We start from the raw sequence: 17,361 nt of genomic DNA on the forward strand, positions 1-17,361 counted from the left end.
ACTTGTCTTGGCAGGTCGAGAATCGGCAGGGGTATGGGTGCACAAGGAGACTGGTCTGGCCTTGAGGATGGGCCTGGTCTGGACTCCTCTGGACTAGTTTGTGACTGTTCCAGCCTGGGAGACATCGCTGCTGGTGCAGCCTGTGGACTGCTGGGAAGGTCCTGAGACTCTGGCGCGGCTGCGGGTGTGTGGTGTGGGTCGTCACCGTCGTCAGAATTTTCCTCTTCATCCTGAATCTGGCACAGAATTGTGTTGTCAGTTGTCTCTTTCCTAAGACTGTCATGCACCTTAGAGTAGAACATGTTCTTAAGGTTGGCGATGATCTCTTGGTCTAGGGGTTGGAGTTTTGAAGTTGTGTTGGGTGGTAAGAATACAAGATGGACGTCAGGGTGACGGTCAACAAGATATTTGGCATGTGTTCTTGCATTATCCATAAAAAGGACAATCTTAAATGCCAGATTCATTTTCCTGCAGTGCTTCTGTGTGTTGGGGACAAAATACCGGTCAAACCACTCATGCGACAGACTCTCGACCATGTAGCCTCACGGTGTGACCTCCCAGTAAACATTGAGCTTTTTCATGTTGCAGTGTCTGTAGGGCTGAAGTTTATGGAATTTGTGGATAATTAGTGGCTTCATCTTGCGTGAACCAGAAGCGTTGCAAGTAAGACACTCAGCCGCTCTTTATTCAACTTTGTGCCAACTGCCTGCCTCTGTCCCTTCGTCAGGTACGTGTATTTTGTCGACCCTTCCAGAAGATGCCGGTTTCATCGCAGTGATAGACCTGGTGCCATGAATACCCGCCCTCCTCAACAATCTTGCTTGCCTCCTCTGGAAAGGTAGCAGCTGCATCTTCGTCAGCAGAGGCTGCCCTACCGTGATAAGCGACGCACCTCACCTCGCACCTTTTCTTAACCCTGAAGAGCCACCCTGATGAAGCTTTGAACGTGGCTGGTGGGTTTATAGTCTTTTTCCTGCAAACTGCGGCGTATATCCGTAGTGCCTCATCCTTGATGGTCGTGGTAGAGATGCTCACACCCGCCTGGCTCTGGCTGTTGAACCAGCGGACAAGGTATCCTTCGGTTATGGCCATGACACTTCTTACCACAGACGACCCCACAATCACTGTCTTGTTGGACGGGGAGAACTTGGTCTGGATCGTAACCTTTGGACAATTATCGGCATAAACACACATGCATAACAGCACCTAGAAATCAACTGTACACAGAAGTAATAATTTGATGTTTAATTTTTTTTATAAGGCAACACTTAAACAGTACACCCGTAAGGGTAAAATGTGCAGTAACTTTATAAGTACAGAAACCAAACACACATGCATAACAGCACCCGAAAATCAACTGTACACAGAAGAAATAATGTGATGTTTAATTTTTTTATGAGACAACACTTAACCCCTACACCGCAGGGTTGTTTTTGCACTCCTTGCACGTCCCTCGAGGATATTCGCTCTCTGACTGACTTTTTAAAAATATTTGCCAAAAATCAGTTATAAGTCCTAGAATATTAAAATTATATATGCCTATGGCACATACCTTCAGCTTTCCCCTGGGATGTTTGTTGAGCCGTCGTCGTCTACCGTAGGACTTGTGGAGACTTCTGAAATTGGGTAACGAAGTCTCCACTTTACATTTCCCGATACCCCGTAACATGGTTACCACTGCCTGATATTATAACTACACACACTATTCTATGAATTTCAAGTAGTTTGGAATCCATATTCCAAAAAAAAAAAACTGTGAAAGCAGTGAAAATTACGAGCGCATACGAGTTTTCCTCCCGTGCTGGTTCCCCAATGGTATTCTGAGGCGGAGCTGTCATTTATTATTTTATAAACACACTCACACTTTATATTCCTAGTACTTTATTGCACTTATATATATATACAATATTTATCCATAAGTTTCTTTCAGTACTAGCAGTTTATTTTCACTCAAGGCATTCACTTTCTCGTTCAGTAAACGAGCGTAGAGAGCGAAGCTTTCACTTTCACTTTCACTTTCATTACTCCAAGTATTTTTACCCATATTCTTATATTACTAGCTATTTACATTTCTATTTACATTCTCTATTTTATTTACATTATTTACATTTCCATTTTATTTACACTATGTTATGCACTGTCACTTGCAGTAACTTATAAAACAATTTTCCACTGTTCAATTATATTTACATTCAGTGCTTTCACTTGCTATTTACGCATTATTTACATTTCCACTTGCGCTGTTTTAGAGTCACCAGAAAGATCGTAGTCACTGTTTATCATTTTCATTGATGAATTAGCCAGTTCATGTTCCACAGCAGTCACTTAGCCCTTTACCCCTTTCCACATGAGGTTTAGTAGGGGTAGAGGTCACAGGGCCCTTTGGATAGGGCTAAAAAGCGGCGGAATTGGACAGGCGCGAATCCGACGTGATTTCACCTTGAAAGACGACAGTAAACTGAATGCTGTTGCCTAGGGGCAGTGAAGGGCTGCCAATGTCAGCATGGTGACAGCTGCTAATATATACGCTATGAAATGATTGGCAGGAAATCTAGACAATACATAATAAATTAGGTAGTTCCAGGTGAATGTAAATATCACTTTGGCTTCTCCTTTCCTTTCTTATATATATTTTTATTATGAAAACAGGCCATACGGCATATTTCAAGGGGAAATAAACATGGAAAATTAGCAAACGAGTGCACGTGAAGTGTTGCAAGGTGATAATTAGCACATTCCAGATGTATGGCAGTATCAGTTACCTTTTCTTTTTCTTTTATATATTACTTTGTATAAGAATAGGGCACCAGGCACATTTCAATGGATAAAATGAGTGGAAAAATCTGTCCAGAATTTGCGTAGTACAGCGTGGCTGGTCCGGCGGCAGGAGAGCGTAATGGCGGGAAGATAAGGAGGGGAGTCAAGGATGGGGGAAAAATGGCTAAATTGTCAACAGTGGATGGAAGTACAGATGACATTAGCAGAACTGAGTCTAGCTGGACACTGGTAGTACTGACAGATGATACAAGCCACCACTTGAAAGCCCAGGAGATTAAATATTTCATTGCAACGTTGGGTCTGGTTAGTACTTGGATGGGTGACCGCCTGGGAACACCAGATGCTGTTGGCATCCCTACGTGTCAAGTGGGGTTGGTGGAGGATTAGTGCCCCTCCCTGTAAAACAATTAACTCTAAGCCCTTGGCCACCCCGTCTGGGATACATGGCGTCTGGCAATGAATGAATGAATGAATGATAACTGTGACATCGGTAAATCATGTGTATACATTTGGGCTCTTCGAGGAAAAATGTTCTGAAAATACAAAGGAATTTCTAAATAAATGTTGGAAAGTAAGAGGGAAGAAAATAAAGGAGCTCAGCAACCAGAACAGTAAAGAAAACAACATAAAGAGGGGGCCTTTGAACAGTCTATCCAGATTGCATCACCGATTGATAAATCATGTGTTTACATTTGGGCTGTTCAAGGGAAAACTCTTTGAAAATACAATGGAATTTCTAGTTAAATGTTGGAAAATGAGAGAAGAAGATGAAGGAGCTCAGCAACCAAAACAGTAACAAAAACGACATAAAGAAGGCCCATTGAAATGGCTCTCCTGATGACATCATCTATCACATTCCCCGTCAAAACATCAGCTATACTTCGTCACAACAGTTCTCACCTTGGATGATTCTCCATCATTCATACATTATTATTATGCATAACAAATGTTTCTTTAACTGTCCCGGGACTGTCTGATGGTGGGATTGTGTACAGTGTTCCAGCTTCTTCTCTACCGAGTTTGAATATGAGTCGGAGACGGGTACTAGTTTTAGGCTTAGGTTAGCTTCTTTTACAGCTGTTAGGCCATTGAGATTGGGTTTAAACTTTATTTTGGACTCATTTGGGTGGGTTTAGGACTTGGTTGGGGGGGAAACCCAAGGCTCAAAAACGCATCCCAATACTTTACACGTTAAATCTACTGTGAGATTCGATACCCCGCCCGGCGATGGGGTCTTACTTATCCAATTGCATCGTTAAACCGGGGTATGCCTGTGCTATACTTTAACAAACCAAATGAAATATGAAACAAGTATTTTCTGCTCACCTGACTGGTAAAATACAAACATGTTCTTGAACATTATTTCATCAATACCTGTAATGCGCCCACACTAACCTCTAAATACCTCTGCAAGAATATAAAAATGTAGCACTTGTATATACACACTAAAGAAAAAGCAAATTACAGTGTCTACAACTGAAGTTGAATATAGCGAGGTTGTTTGGGAATAGGGTAGACAGCTGTCTGTACCCTTATATCACTCCCTCACTGTCCGCTTTGTTTGCTTCACATCAACTAACAAAGTATACTTAACTGTGACACACACACACACACACACACACACACACACACACACACACACACACACACACACACGTGATCGTACAAACTGCATGCAACTCTCGCTTAACATATTGTGAGCTACCATTGTACGGTACGTGACAGTGCCGGTGAACATGATGGAGATACTAGTCTTGCTTGTGTTCATAACCCTCTCCGCATACTTGATTCCCCTACTGAAGAACTGCATTTTTGATTTGGGATCATCCTGTGGCTTTGTCTCCTTGTAATTTACGATGTTTGATGGAGGAATGCCAGACAAGGAGTCTTCTAGGTGGGAGAAGTAGTCTTGAATTTGGTCTTTGGTGACAGCGACACATTTTTGACTGATATTCTGATAGTGTCTTCTGGTAAGAATATGGCAATTCCTCTTATAAAACCCAGCAACCCAGTCCTCCCCTGGTAAGTCGGTGTCAAAAGGCACAACCATCCTGGCTGTTCTGTCCAGATGTACTTTGATGAAATTCCTTAGGTCCTTGGAGTCAAATGCCAGGCCATAGTCCCCAAGAGTTGCTACATTTTGGGCAATTGCTTCTTCCTCTTCCCTTGTTAGTGAGGTGGGATGTCCTGGTTGACGAATGTGCATTCTTTCAGTTTGGCCTTCTTTCTGTCTAAGATTGTGCTGCGGGGCACGTGAAACTCGATGGCAGCTTTGGGAACAGTCACTTGTCCATCCAGAACAGCGTGAACAGCTGCATGAAGGATCTCATGAGAGTAATTCTTACTCTTGGCAGCCATTTCCATGGGTCTCTTCTTGTAATTTCTTATACTCTGTAGACAGATACATGAGGAAAAAAGGCCCTTGCAAGTTCCAAGGAGGTGCAAGGTTGAATAAACTGAAAATGCTTCAGCAGTTGTGTCACTGTCCGACATAGCCCCAAACTTTTTTTTTTTTTTTTTTTTTTTTTTTTTTTTTTTTTTTTTGAGGGTAATTATGATCAAATTTAATAAAATATTGGGTACTGAGACCATAATGCAGTAGTCTATACACCTAAAAAGAAAAAAAAAAAAAAAAATGGCTGTTGTTGGATGTCGTCAAGTCTGGTATCTGCCCCTTAATATTTTCTCATCAGTTCTGCAGGAAAAACAATGCCATAAGAACAGAGATAACAACAAAAGAAAAAGGGACTAAAACAAAGAGTCGAAAATTGATAGCTCAACAGAATTACAGTACAAAGCATACAGCATCTCTGGGGAAAAAAAAAAGAAAAGAAGAACATGTAAGTTAAGAGTGCATATTTTTCATAAATTAAAGACTGAAACATATGTGACCTGTGGCCAGCTGTCCGAAATAGCCCTGGTAGTCCGAAATAGCCCTGTCTGACAGCACTTCTTCCTTCATGTCTGTCATTCTTTGTCTGTGTCTGTCCTTCTGTCTTCCCATTTCTTCCATTCTTCCTGTCACTATTTATTACTTTTCTTTCCACTTCAGGTGGCTTTACACTGAGTGACAAGCTGTATGGTTTGCTGCAACTCAGAAAAGCATTTACAGTGCTGGGTGGTAACCATATAGCCATATAACAGAGTGATGTGGAGCCTCTATGGTGCCCCCTATTGACTGGGTGGAGAGACACAAATGCGGTGTCCATCCAGGAGTCAAATCTCACTAATCCCGATGCCTTGCTGTGGCAAGGCGCTGTTAGGTGCATGAGAAAATTGACGAACTGCACATGACAACCCTGCATGGCCATTTGCTTCCCTGTGGTTAGTGGGTCTTCCCAGTCAAGCAGACTGAGGCAACAAAACAACAACAGTGTGACTGTACAGTAAACTCCTGATTATCTGGTGTAATAGAGCCAAAGGCCTGATGAATACTGTCAAAAAGCAGGGTTATGCAAACTCCCCCCTAGGAGCCCCTAACCCCCCAACCCTATAACAATTATCCACTTTCTAACCTCTACAAAACACTTTAAAATGTCAAATAGCAGCTAACAGATGTTCCTAAATATAAATAAGTGCACTGTGATTTTATGTACAGAAGCAGTTTCATGTTGATGATGTGGATAATATCATTAAAGTCTTCCAGCCGGGAGATCCGTTTTCTTTCACCCAGCAGTACATGTTCTGTATAAGACACATTGTAAACACTATAAATCGTCAGAAATCAGCTGAAAGACGTTCCTGATATGAAATACTGTATGTACTGTGAAGTACATTGTAATATTATGTACAGAAGCACATTTCATGTTGATGCAGGCAGTGATGATGATGGTGGTGGTGATGGACATTATTGGAGAATACTACTGTACAATTACCCCCAAATAAACAATCAAAACATCAAAAAACAGGAAAAAACATGAATAACATGAAGCTTGCTTCACTACTGTACTGTACTGTACTGTGTACACCATATTGTACTTTCTTCAATCGAAATTATAGCAGATGACCCTGCCACACAGAACACAATAAAATTTTCATCTTGTAGCAGCAAGGACAAACTTCACTTGGGAAGAAACAGTTCTTTGAATGATTTTATATATTGTATTAACGATTCCTTTGTAGCATGATTACTTTGCTTACTAAAATAGACACATTTTTATAAACTCTTCTTGTTTAGTAACACAATTAAATCGACTTTTCTTTCCAATACACTTTCATCGGTGCCTTAGCAAAATCCTATAGTTACTAGCAAAATCCAACAGTCATTTGTACAGTGCAATAATGTACACTTTGGAACACTGTAAGTTGTACTTACCAGAGAGGAGAGGAGAGAGGAGGGAGGGCAGCAGTGCAACGTGTCATAAAGCCACAGCAGCACTAGAAGGCCTGACAAGTTTTGGAGGGAAACCCATTGCAACGTTGCCCTTTAATAATAATAATGATGTTTTGGAAAGACATGGAGTGCAGTGTAGGTTTGTATATCGGCATCATCACAGTGGAGGAATACAATGGAGAGTAATAGAATATCCACCTTCCTGCTGCCAGCCAATGAAAACTCTGCATGAGGATTCTCCCTCTCCTGCCTTAGCCAATTGAAACTCTACTCCCAACCACTGCTTCTCCTCTCCCTACCCACCACCAAACACCCCGTGAGCTGCTAGGCCCACCAACTGTCAATCTTCCCTCCCTCCCTCCATCCCTTCCTCAACATTCAACCTCTTTCATATTATAGTACATGTACAGTATATCCCCATTCTTTTTATGTCTTTTATTTCTTTATTTTCTTTTTTTGTTTTTGTGGCTGGAGGTTTGATGACAACAAGTGTCTCATGCAGGATAATAATGTACTCTTAGCCAGAAGAAAGGGTCCTTCATGTCAGATAATGTCAAAGATTTTACCAGTATGCTTTCTGCTGGATACCATTTTGATTCAGCCATTAGCTACACCAAATAATGTCGTATGCCAGGTAGTGCCGAGACGGATAATCGGGAGTTAACTGTACTGTGCTAAAGATGTGAACTGTACTGTAGTTGTATATTTTTACAATATTTTGTCTCACTGGTTTTGACAGGCAGGGTACAGTATTATATTTATACTTATACAGCATACCCTCATTTTTCAACTGGAATGCACTTTTAAAATCCAGTTGTATAACATTTAGTCCATCCATCCATCATCCAATCCTACGTTGCCCCAAGAGGAGCGTAGGAGCCTGGGGTTAGGCAAGTTGGTCCTGACATTTAAGATTAGAGTGACCAGCCTCGCTTATCCCAGAATGGCATTTCCTGAGCAATAAACCCCAATCATACCTTGGATATACACCCTCACAGACTCAATCCATTTGGAGTACTGTAATTACCCACTAAACCACTGAGTGCCATAATTTGGTTATGTGGTTGCCACGCAGCGTAGTAAATGGTTTCCTGGTGTACAGGAAACAATTTGGATAACAAAATTAGCACTGCAGTGATTGCTTAAGTGGGATAAATGGGCATATAATGAGAAATCAGACATCGTAGTGATCATGTAAGTCACACACAGTCGTAAAACAGAAGAAAATGGTGCAGATATTTTAGGGTCATTTTAGTGAACAGTCTCATAACTTTTGATCATAAAACACACCACTATTTCTCTTATGTGCCACCCCTCCCCAGATGGAACGCAAGATAGAATTACTATCAACCCCTTTCCTGCATTTACTCATCTAACACCATGTGATTCATTTGTAAGTACAGTAGTCTTCCTGCTTTCTTCATCAAAAATTATTGCAGCATATTTTTAATTATCCATTGATATTACATTTTGTTTTTCCTTTGGCAGGGTTCTTTGTGGCCATTGTCATTTGGGTTGGCCTGCTGTGCAGTAGAGATGATGCAGTGTGCAGCCTCCCGTTATGATGTTGATCGCTTTGGCATTGTGTTCCGTGCCTCACCCCGCCAGGCTGATGTCATCATTGTTGCAGGCACCCTCACCAATAAGATGGCTCCAGCTCTGAGAAAAGTTTATGATCAGGTTAGTGCTCCTCTTATCAGGGTTTGTATCATATCGTACAGACTTTAGCATGCTTGCTTGCATTACCCTTAATCAATGCTGCTCGATCTCTGGGAGCCTCCATATTCAGTCTCTTATCCCTGAGGTCACATCCTATGAATTCATTCCAGGTCTATTTTGGTCACCCTCTCGCAACCCAACCCCCATCGTTCACACTTCACACCTTCTCCACCCAATTGTTATCTTCCATCCTCTCAACATGCCCAGACCATCTCAGTCTACCCCATGTCATCATAAACACCAATACTTTTCAGTCCCATGCATCCTTTCAACTCTTCACTAGCAATCCTAGCCCCCCCTCCCCCCCAGGCCTCCCATTCAAGGATGCACTGCTTACAGTCTGGTCTCATTATACGATAGGGTTGCGTCAGATGAAGACATATCGCATAACAGTTTATCACTTAAAGTGAGGTCAATATAACATGGGTCCTGTAGGGTTAGGGAGGTTAACCTCGTCCGCAAAACCTAAAATGCCCTAAAAAAAAAAGCTCTGCCACCCACCTGAAGTTTGCCATGGACTGGTCCCATTCATCACTAAAAGTACCTCGCAAAACTGGAGGACAGCTGTAGGGCCTGGACGATTGCTCCACACAGAAAGGTATCACTTCACTTAAGATTGCACACTGCATATTGTATTTATCTGGCACTTGCAATGTTATTTGGCGACAGGAATGATGTTTCAGTGGCCTTACATGCACAAAATGAAATGAAAGGCAGATGGACACTGCAAATGTAAACATTGGGCAGCCATTTTACCTCAGTCAGCTGACTGTAGGCCCTGTCAATTGGAAGCTGGATACAGAAGATTGACTGATTTCCAAGTCACTAGTTTCAGAATTTCACACACTGAGGTATCACTTCACTTAATATCGCACACTGTGCAATTCATTAAGCACTTGCACTGTTATTTAGCGATTGCAGTGGTCTTTTATTGGACCTTCTTGAACACAATGGAATGAAAGGTAGACAGTCACAACAAATGTTAACACTGGTTGGCCATCTTGGCTCTGACAGCTGACTATTGGCATTCTCGGAGGCAGTCATCAAAAATATTGTTCTAGCTAAATCGTGACCAAGTTTTTAATATTATTGTGAAAAGGGGTATAACTTTTTAATTATTGTTCTAGCAATTTATCATGTAACAAACAGCCATATACTGAGACTAGACTGTATCCATCTAATCCATGTCATTTCTTATGTTTGAGCCTACGAATAGGCTATCCTCATTCTTTACTGGCCAGATCTCACTTCCATACAGTACAGTAAGCTCGCCTCTAACACATTCTCGCTGAACGCCTAGCAGTTATACGCGGTTAGTGCTGGGATACATATAAGACAACATAAGATTAAAGAACTATTACGAAAACTAAAAATTTACGCAAGAGAGGCCTTTGAAAAGCCAAATCCTCGAACCTTAGTACAGCGCGTGTGGTTTGTTTTGATCACGTGATCATGTGATTTGCTGTACTGCTTTTCCACAGTACTGTATTTGTAAGTTAAATATTTACATTACTGTTCTGGTAAGTTTATGTACAAGTTAAAGTACTATTAAATAACATTAAAGCAAGAAATAAAGTCTTATAACCAGTTTACCTGATAGCCGTCGGAATATTGCCTTTTTTATTTGTTCGTTAAAGATTTGCTGGACTGATTTTCCACAGCAATGTATTTGTAAGTTAAATATTTACTGTTCTGGTATGTAAGGTGGAGAGCAGAGGCGATAGCACACTCTCCTTCGCCTTTGTCATGGCGCTTAAGAATATCTAGCATGACTTCTAGAGAGACAGTTTTCTGCACACGCTTCGTGGGAACATCACCAGCACCAACATTAGCAGGCCTCTTACCACCCCAACTAGGGCCTCCACTAGCACCACCACTAGCCCCACCACGTGCAGCACCCTTACCAGACACGATCACACTTATTTAGGCTAGAATTCACACAAAACTGTACTCCACCCACGATTAGTATCACTGCTCTACTCACGGCACTGCTGGTACTCAGTTACAATGCATTATGATAGCGGCTTGCTTAACATTGGTGGTGCAACACGATGCATGATGGGCGAGTGTAAGAGAGTTCTACTCTCTGAGATGGCCAGTGCGAGAAGAACAGATATGGGTGAGCGCAGGGTGAGCGATGGCTGTGGGGCTTGCGAAAGCGTTTTTTCGCATCCTGTGAGGCTAGCGGCCTCAGCTGACCGCGGGAACGCACGTAGTTCAAAATTTCGGCCTATTGTCTGTGGGCACGACACTGGTGGGCCCATTGTTAAACCGGGGCACAGCTATCGTGTAACAGAGTTTGGTGGTATTTGTACTCCCATCACTAAGCCTGGGTATCGCATCTAGCAGTATCGTATACAGTGGTATTCCTGTACCGTATATAGTCTTGTTATACAACTATTCATTATATGATAAATCACTAAAATGGTAATTCAAAAGTTATTCTGTTTGAGAATAACATTAAAAAATTGGTAGTGAGTTTGCTAGAACAATATTTTCGATGTCCACCTCCAAGAATCTAATGTAGATGCTGTGACGTATGCAAGTCAAGATGGCAGCTCAGTGTTCACATTTACTGTGATCGTCTACATTTTGTCTGTTTTGTGCATGAAACTCCACTGAAATACCATTGCAATTGCAAAAAAACAGTTTAAGTGATTAACAAATAGTGCAGTGTGCAATATTAAATGAAGTGATACCTTTTGTGTGTGTGAAGTACTGAAACTTGTGAGTTGGAAGTTGTGTCAACCTTACATATCCAGCTTCCCCTTGACAAACCTCCGGTCAGCTGATTGAGGCAAGATGGCTGCCCATTGCTGACATTCGCTGTGTTCATTTTCCTTTCATTCCATTTTGTGCATGAAAGGCCACTGAAACACAATTGCTGTCACCAGATATCACTGCAAGTGCATAAAAAATAGTGGAGTGCATACTGTGGTGGTCCCGTACATTTAGCAATTTAAGTGGTCTGGCGAAACCATCGCTAAATGCGAAGTGTACTTTATATGGGGAAAATATTAGTTTGTCTGTTCCCATCCTGCAAGTCACCCTTTTGACCCCCGATTTCCTACTTTAAGTGCTGGAAATGAAACATAGTGTATTAGTAATACATTGTACAGATACAATTGTTATACATCCACTCACCAGCAAAAAACGCCAAATGCTCGTTACTGTGAGAGAAAAAAAAGCATCCAAGGTCGCTGGACACTCACAACAATAACAACAATGGCGGTCTGGTGGCAGACCGACAAGGCATTTCACGCCCCACATTGCTAAACGCAAAAATCGCTAACTTGAAACACACTAAACGGGAGGGACCACTGTATTCAGTTAAATGATACCTTTTTGTGTGGAGTGATCATCCAGGCCCTCCAACTGTCCCCCCAGCCAAGGGAGAACCCTTGGTGATGACTTATAATGGCATAGGACAAACTTCAGGTGGGTGGCAGAGTTTTTTGGGGGGGCATTTTAGGTTTTGCAGTGTGTATTTACCTATCTGTAGTATACAGGCATTGAGCAATGCTCGTGTTGTCCTGTCTCCATATCCACATTTATCAAGTCTACCTTTACACACATGAATGTTTTTCTCATGCACCACCTCTTTGTCTAAGTCATTCCAAATATTTAAGTATTTACCTAATATACCTAATTGTGATATACACAGAATGTACTATGCTCGTGGGTTTCCATCGCTGTTTCTCAGTAAGTCAAATTTGGCTTTAAACTCGTTTAAGTTTTTAGACTGGACAATCTCTTTGTCCAGGCTATTCCATAAGTCTATACTTCTGTAAGGAAAGCTATATTTCTTGATATCCTTCAAGCAGCTTGACTTTTTCAATTTCATTCCATGTCCTCTTGTTGCTCTCTTATCCCATACAAACAGATCTTCTTTGTGAGTTTTATCTACTCCCACCATGGTCCTGAACACTGCAATCATGTCTCCCCTCTTTCTCCTTTCCAGTTTTTCCAGGCAAATCCAGTTTTTCCAGCCTCTCTCTGTATGACAGGTCTGTCAGACTGGGGACCATCTTGGTTGCTGTTCTTTGTATTCTCTCAATCTTGTTTATATCTTTCTTTTTGTGTGGGGACCACACTACCGCTGCATATTCTAACCTGGGGCGGATCATTGCCACTATCAATTTTTTCATCATCTCCTCATCCATATAATGAAATGCTACTCTTATGTTAGTCAAGAGTTTATAAGTCTCTCCAACTATCTTGTTAATGTGCTTTTCTGGTGACAAACTATCTTGGACCAGCACTCCCAAATCTATCCCTTCTCTCCTTTTTGTGATTAATTCATTACCCAACAAATAATTCAGTGATGGCCTCCTGGTACTTTTACCCATTTCCAATATTTTACATTTCTTTACATTAAATTTCATTTCCCACGTCCGGCTCCAATTGTGTATCCTATCCAAATCCTCCTGCAATATTTTACAATCCTCCTCAACCTCTACCTTCCTCAAGATCTTTACATAATCAGCAAACAGACTTGCATAACTGTTCACTCCATCTACCATATCATTTACGTAAATCAGGAACATTACTGGCGCCAACACCGAGCCTTGTGGGACTCCACTTGTTACTTCCCTCCATCGAGACATCCTATCCTTTATTACTGTCCTCATTTGTCTGTCTCTCAAAAAGTCTCCCATCCATTCCAGAAGTTTCCCCTTCAGTCCTCCTATATATTCTAGTTTCCACATTAGTCTTTTATGAGGTACCTTGTCAAAGGCCTTCTCTAAGTCTAAGTACACACAATCCACCCAACCGTCTCTCTCCTGTACCACGTCAATCGCTCTTGAGTAAAAGCTCAACAAGTTAGAAACACATGACCTTCCACTTCTGAATTCAAACTGACATTCAGCCAAAATATTCATCTCTTCCAGATATTTTATCCATCTGTCTTTCAGGATTCTCTCACACAATTTTGCGACCATGCTGGTTAGAGACACTGGTCTATAATTCAGGGGTTCTTCCCTGTTTCCTTCCTTGTAAATTGGTACCACATTTGCCCTCTTCCATTCTTGTGGCTCTTTCCCCTCTTCCAGTGAGCATACGATTAAACTGTGAATTTTATCCGCCAGTTGTTCTCTGCATTCCTTCAGTACCCAATTAGAAATTCCATCAGGTCCTGGGGCTTTCCTTACATCTTGAGTTTCTAGTAATTTATACACTTCCTGTACCTCCACTTTTATATCTTTTATCACCGGAACATTTCTAATCACTCCCTACCCTTCCACAAGCTCCTTTTCTTTAGTGAAAACTGACTGGAAACGTTTGTTCATTATTTCTGCTTGCATTGCCACATCCTTAAAGACCTCTCCTTCTACTTTCAGTTTGGTGATTCCTTCCTTTTGTTTCAGTTTGCCATTAACAAATCTATACAACAGTTTGGGTTCATCCTTGCATTTGTCTATTATACCTTTTTCAAAATTCCTTTCTTCTTCTCTACGTATTCTTGTGTATTCATTTCTTGTTCTTTTATATTCTTCCTTTGTTCTGTTGTTACCTCTCTTTCTCCAATTGTTCCACGCCTTATCTCTCTCTTTTTTTGCTATCATACACCTATTAAACCACTCCTTTTTCCTGTTTTCTTTCCCTCTTACTCTTGGTACAAATTTTTCCACTCCCAAATTATAGAGGTCTAGAAAGATATCCCACTTCTTCTGTATCTCTCTTGTTTCTCTGAATTTTCTCCAATCTGCATTTTCAAAAAAGTTTCTCAGTCCTGTAAAATTTGCTTTCCCAAAGTTGTATCTTCCTTGTCTATGAAGCTCGTCTCTTGGCTCGACGTTCCCTATTAACAAATGGAACTCAGTGACCACATGATCACTTTTTCCTAAAGCACAGAGATATTCCAATGATTCTATTACATCGGGTTCTTTGGTGAACAGTAAATCTAACCTTGCTGGTGTGTCCTCACCTCGAAACCGTGTCTCTTCTTTGACCCATTGCGTCATTACATTATTCATTATTATATTTAATAACATAGTGCCCCATGAATCCTCGCCGCCTCCCGAGTACCATTCCTCCCAGTTCTCCTCTTTACAGTTAAAGTCACCCACTAAAATTATATTATTGCTTTTCTCAGTTATTTTTTGCAAATAGCTAGCCATATCTGACAACATCTCATGGTATTTGTCATCCTTCCATGCTCTCGTCTTTGGGGGAACATACACTACCGCCATATCTCTCTTAACATTCTCTCTAGTTTCTGATTTCATATATATCACTTCAGCCCTGCCTTCTCCCATTTCCACAGTATCTACATTTATGTTGTTCTTCACTGCTATCATCACTCCTCCCTTTTTTTCTTTCTTGTCATTTTTCCACAGTTTGTATTTACCATCTCCCAAATGAACATCAATATCTTCTCTTAATTTGGTCTCTACAAAGCACATGACATCAGGTTCATGTTCTCTCAAGAAATCGTTAATTTCGATCCTTGTCGATATGAAACCATCATCATTAGTATATATCACCTTCAAATTATTTTTGACGTTTTTAATACCCTCTTCTCTCCTACTCTTTCCATACCACTTCCTCAACTTCTGATCTTTCACAGCCATCCCCCTTAGTTTCCTTCACTTCTATTTCCTTAAATACCACTTCCTTACTTTCATATCCAATACTCTCCAAAAAAAAGTATTACATTCTTCCTCTGCCCTCTTATCATTTTTTCCCTTTACTTCTTCCTTTAATGATTTTAAAACTTCTCTTTCTTCTTCACTCAGATCTTTTCTTATTATAATATTTTCCATCCCCGCCTCTTTGCTTAATTTCCAAGTCACTTTAAGTATCTCATTTATTACACTTTCTGATGTAAACTTGACTCTCACTGGTCTTGTTTCCCCCTTCTTACAAGGCCCTATCCTCCTTACTTCCTCAATTTCTTTTACCCACTTGTCTCCTTTGGGGTCAATCTTGCTTAATATTCCTCTCACCAGGTTCATGTCTCTCTCGAGTCTTACGAACCTAACCTTTTCTTCCTCTTCCCTGTTTCCAAATATTACTACACATCTGTTCCTTTCTACAGTTTCTCTCACTATTTTCTCTCTTTTCTTCAGTATTTTCACTACATTTTCTTCCATTTTTTTCGTGTTCATTTCCCTTTCTTCTTGGATGATCTCTCTTAAGCTGACCACTTCTTTCTGTTCTACATGTGCCCACTTTGCCGTATGCTCTTCTAATACATTACTCACCTTCTCCGTTTTATTAGTACTCTCATCAAGTTTCCTCCTCAATTCAACATTTTCCCGCTTCAAATTCCTAATCTCTTCATTCGCTGTTTCATTGGATTGGATCAGACTCTGTATGGTAGTATCCGTATTTTCAGACACATCCTTTATCACTAGATTCTCTACTTTCTTTTCAAGTTCACTAATCCTCATAATTAATGTTTTAACCAGGTCCATGACATTGGTATTTGTATCAAATCCTTGAAATTCGAGTCCCTCATTGTTTACATTTTCGGCCATGTTTAATGTTTGTTAAGTACCAAAACAGCTGTTACCGAAAAAAACTACAAACATTCATGTATACTCTAGCCAATAAATCTTTACATTTTTGGTAGTCTATTAACTTTCATTATTTTAAATTTAAGACAAGACCTTAGGAGACAGGACAGACAAAATTCCTGAAACTACTTAAGGTTAGCAGCGATGGCTGGGACGTCTGCTCTCTCCGGCTGTTTGTGTGTGTGTGTGTGTGTGTGTGTGTGTGTGTGTGTGTGTGCACGTGTGCGTGCATGCGTGTGTGCATACATGTGCATGCATGCATGATGTAGAAAAAAGGAAGAGATTTTATTCCTATAACTAAAGTTAAACTGAGAGAGAGAGAGAGAGTGAATGGATTGTTAGGTTCTGCATGCACACCTTGTATTTAGAACTTACTGTATGCTAGTCTTGAGGTTCAGGAGAGTAGTGTTCATTGTACTTGCAGTGGAAGAAATTGACATCTAGCACTACATCATAGACAAAACAATTGATACAAGTGAAAAAGTGATTTGTTATAGTATTAAATCTGCCGTATGTTTGCATGTGTGAGAAGTTGCTGAGTTATGCTACTGCTGAAACAAACTACAAAACAATTGATATAAGTGAAAAAGTGATTTCTTATACAGTAGTACTAAATCTCCCGTATGTTTGCAGTTGTGAGAAGTTGCCGAGTTATGCTACTGCTGAAGCAGACAACAGTGGCTGTGTGGATAGGCATTTGGGTTGGTGGGTGGGTGTTAGGAAAAAAATACTATCTATCTATCTATCTATAGCCCGACGCCCTAATCCCGCAAAGGGTGGCCGCAGACAAAACGCCTCCAAGTCACTCTGTCACCCACCATTTGACTCCCCTCCCCCCAACTCACCCCCCCCTCCCTCATATACCTCTCAACTCCATCCCTCCACCTCATCCTCGGTCTACCCCTCCCTCTCCCTCCCTCCACCTCACCTACATACACCCTCTTAGTCAGTCTTTCATTCTCCATCCTCTCCACATGTCCAAACCACCTCAGTGTATTTCTCCTAATC

The 17,361-nt window shown here is 41.0% G+C and overlaps 1 protein-coding gene across 1 annotated transcript in view; it reads left to right on the top strand.

Annotated features, from left to right (window-relative positions):
- The window catches only part of LOC145406832 (NADH-quinone oxidoreductase subunit B-like), a 49,034-nt gene that overhangs the window by 14,310 nt on the left and 17,363 nt on the right, over nucleotides 1–17,361 (top strand). The window contains exon 3 of the mRNA XM_080277932.1: nucleotides 8,600–8,791. Coding sequence (XP_080134058.1) covers nucleotides 8,600–8,791 — 192 coding nt within the window. The remainder of the gene's footprint in view (nucleotides 1–8,599; nucleotides 8,792–17,361) is intronic.

The sequence above is a fragment of the Coenobita brevimanus genome, chromosome 71 (assembly GCF_032717465.1).
Source record: "Coenobita brevimanus isolate Jiangsu-jjx chromosome 71, ASM3271746v2, whole genome shotgun sequence".
Lineage (NCBI taxonomy): Eukaryota > Metazoa > Arthropoda > Malacostraca > Decapoda > Coenobitidae > Coenobita > Coenobita brevimanus.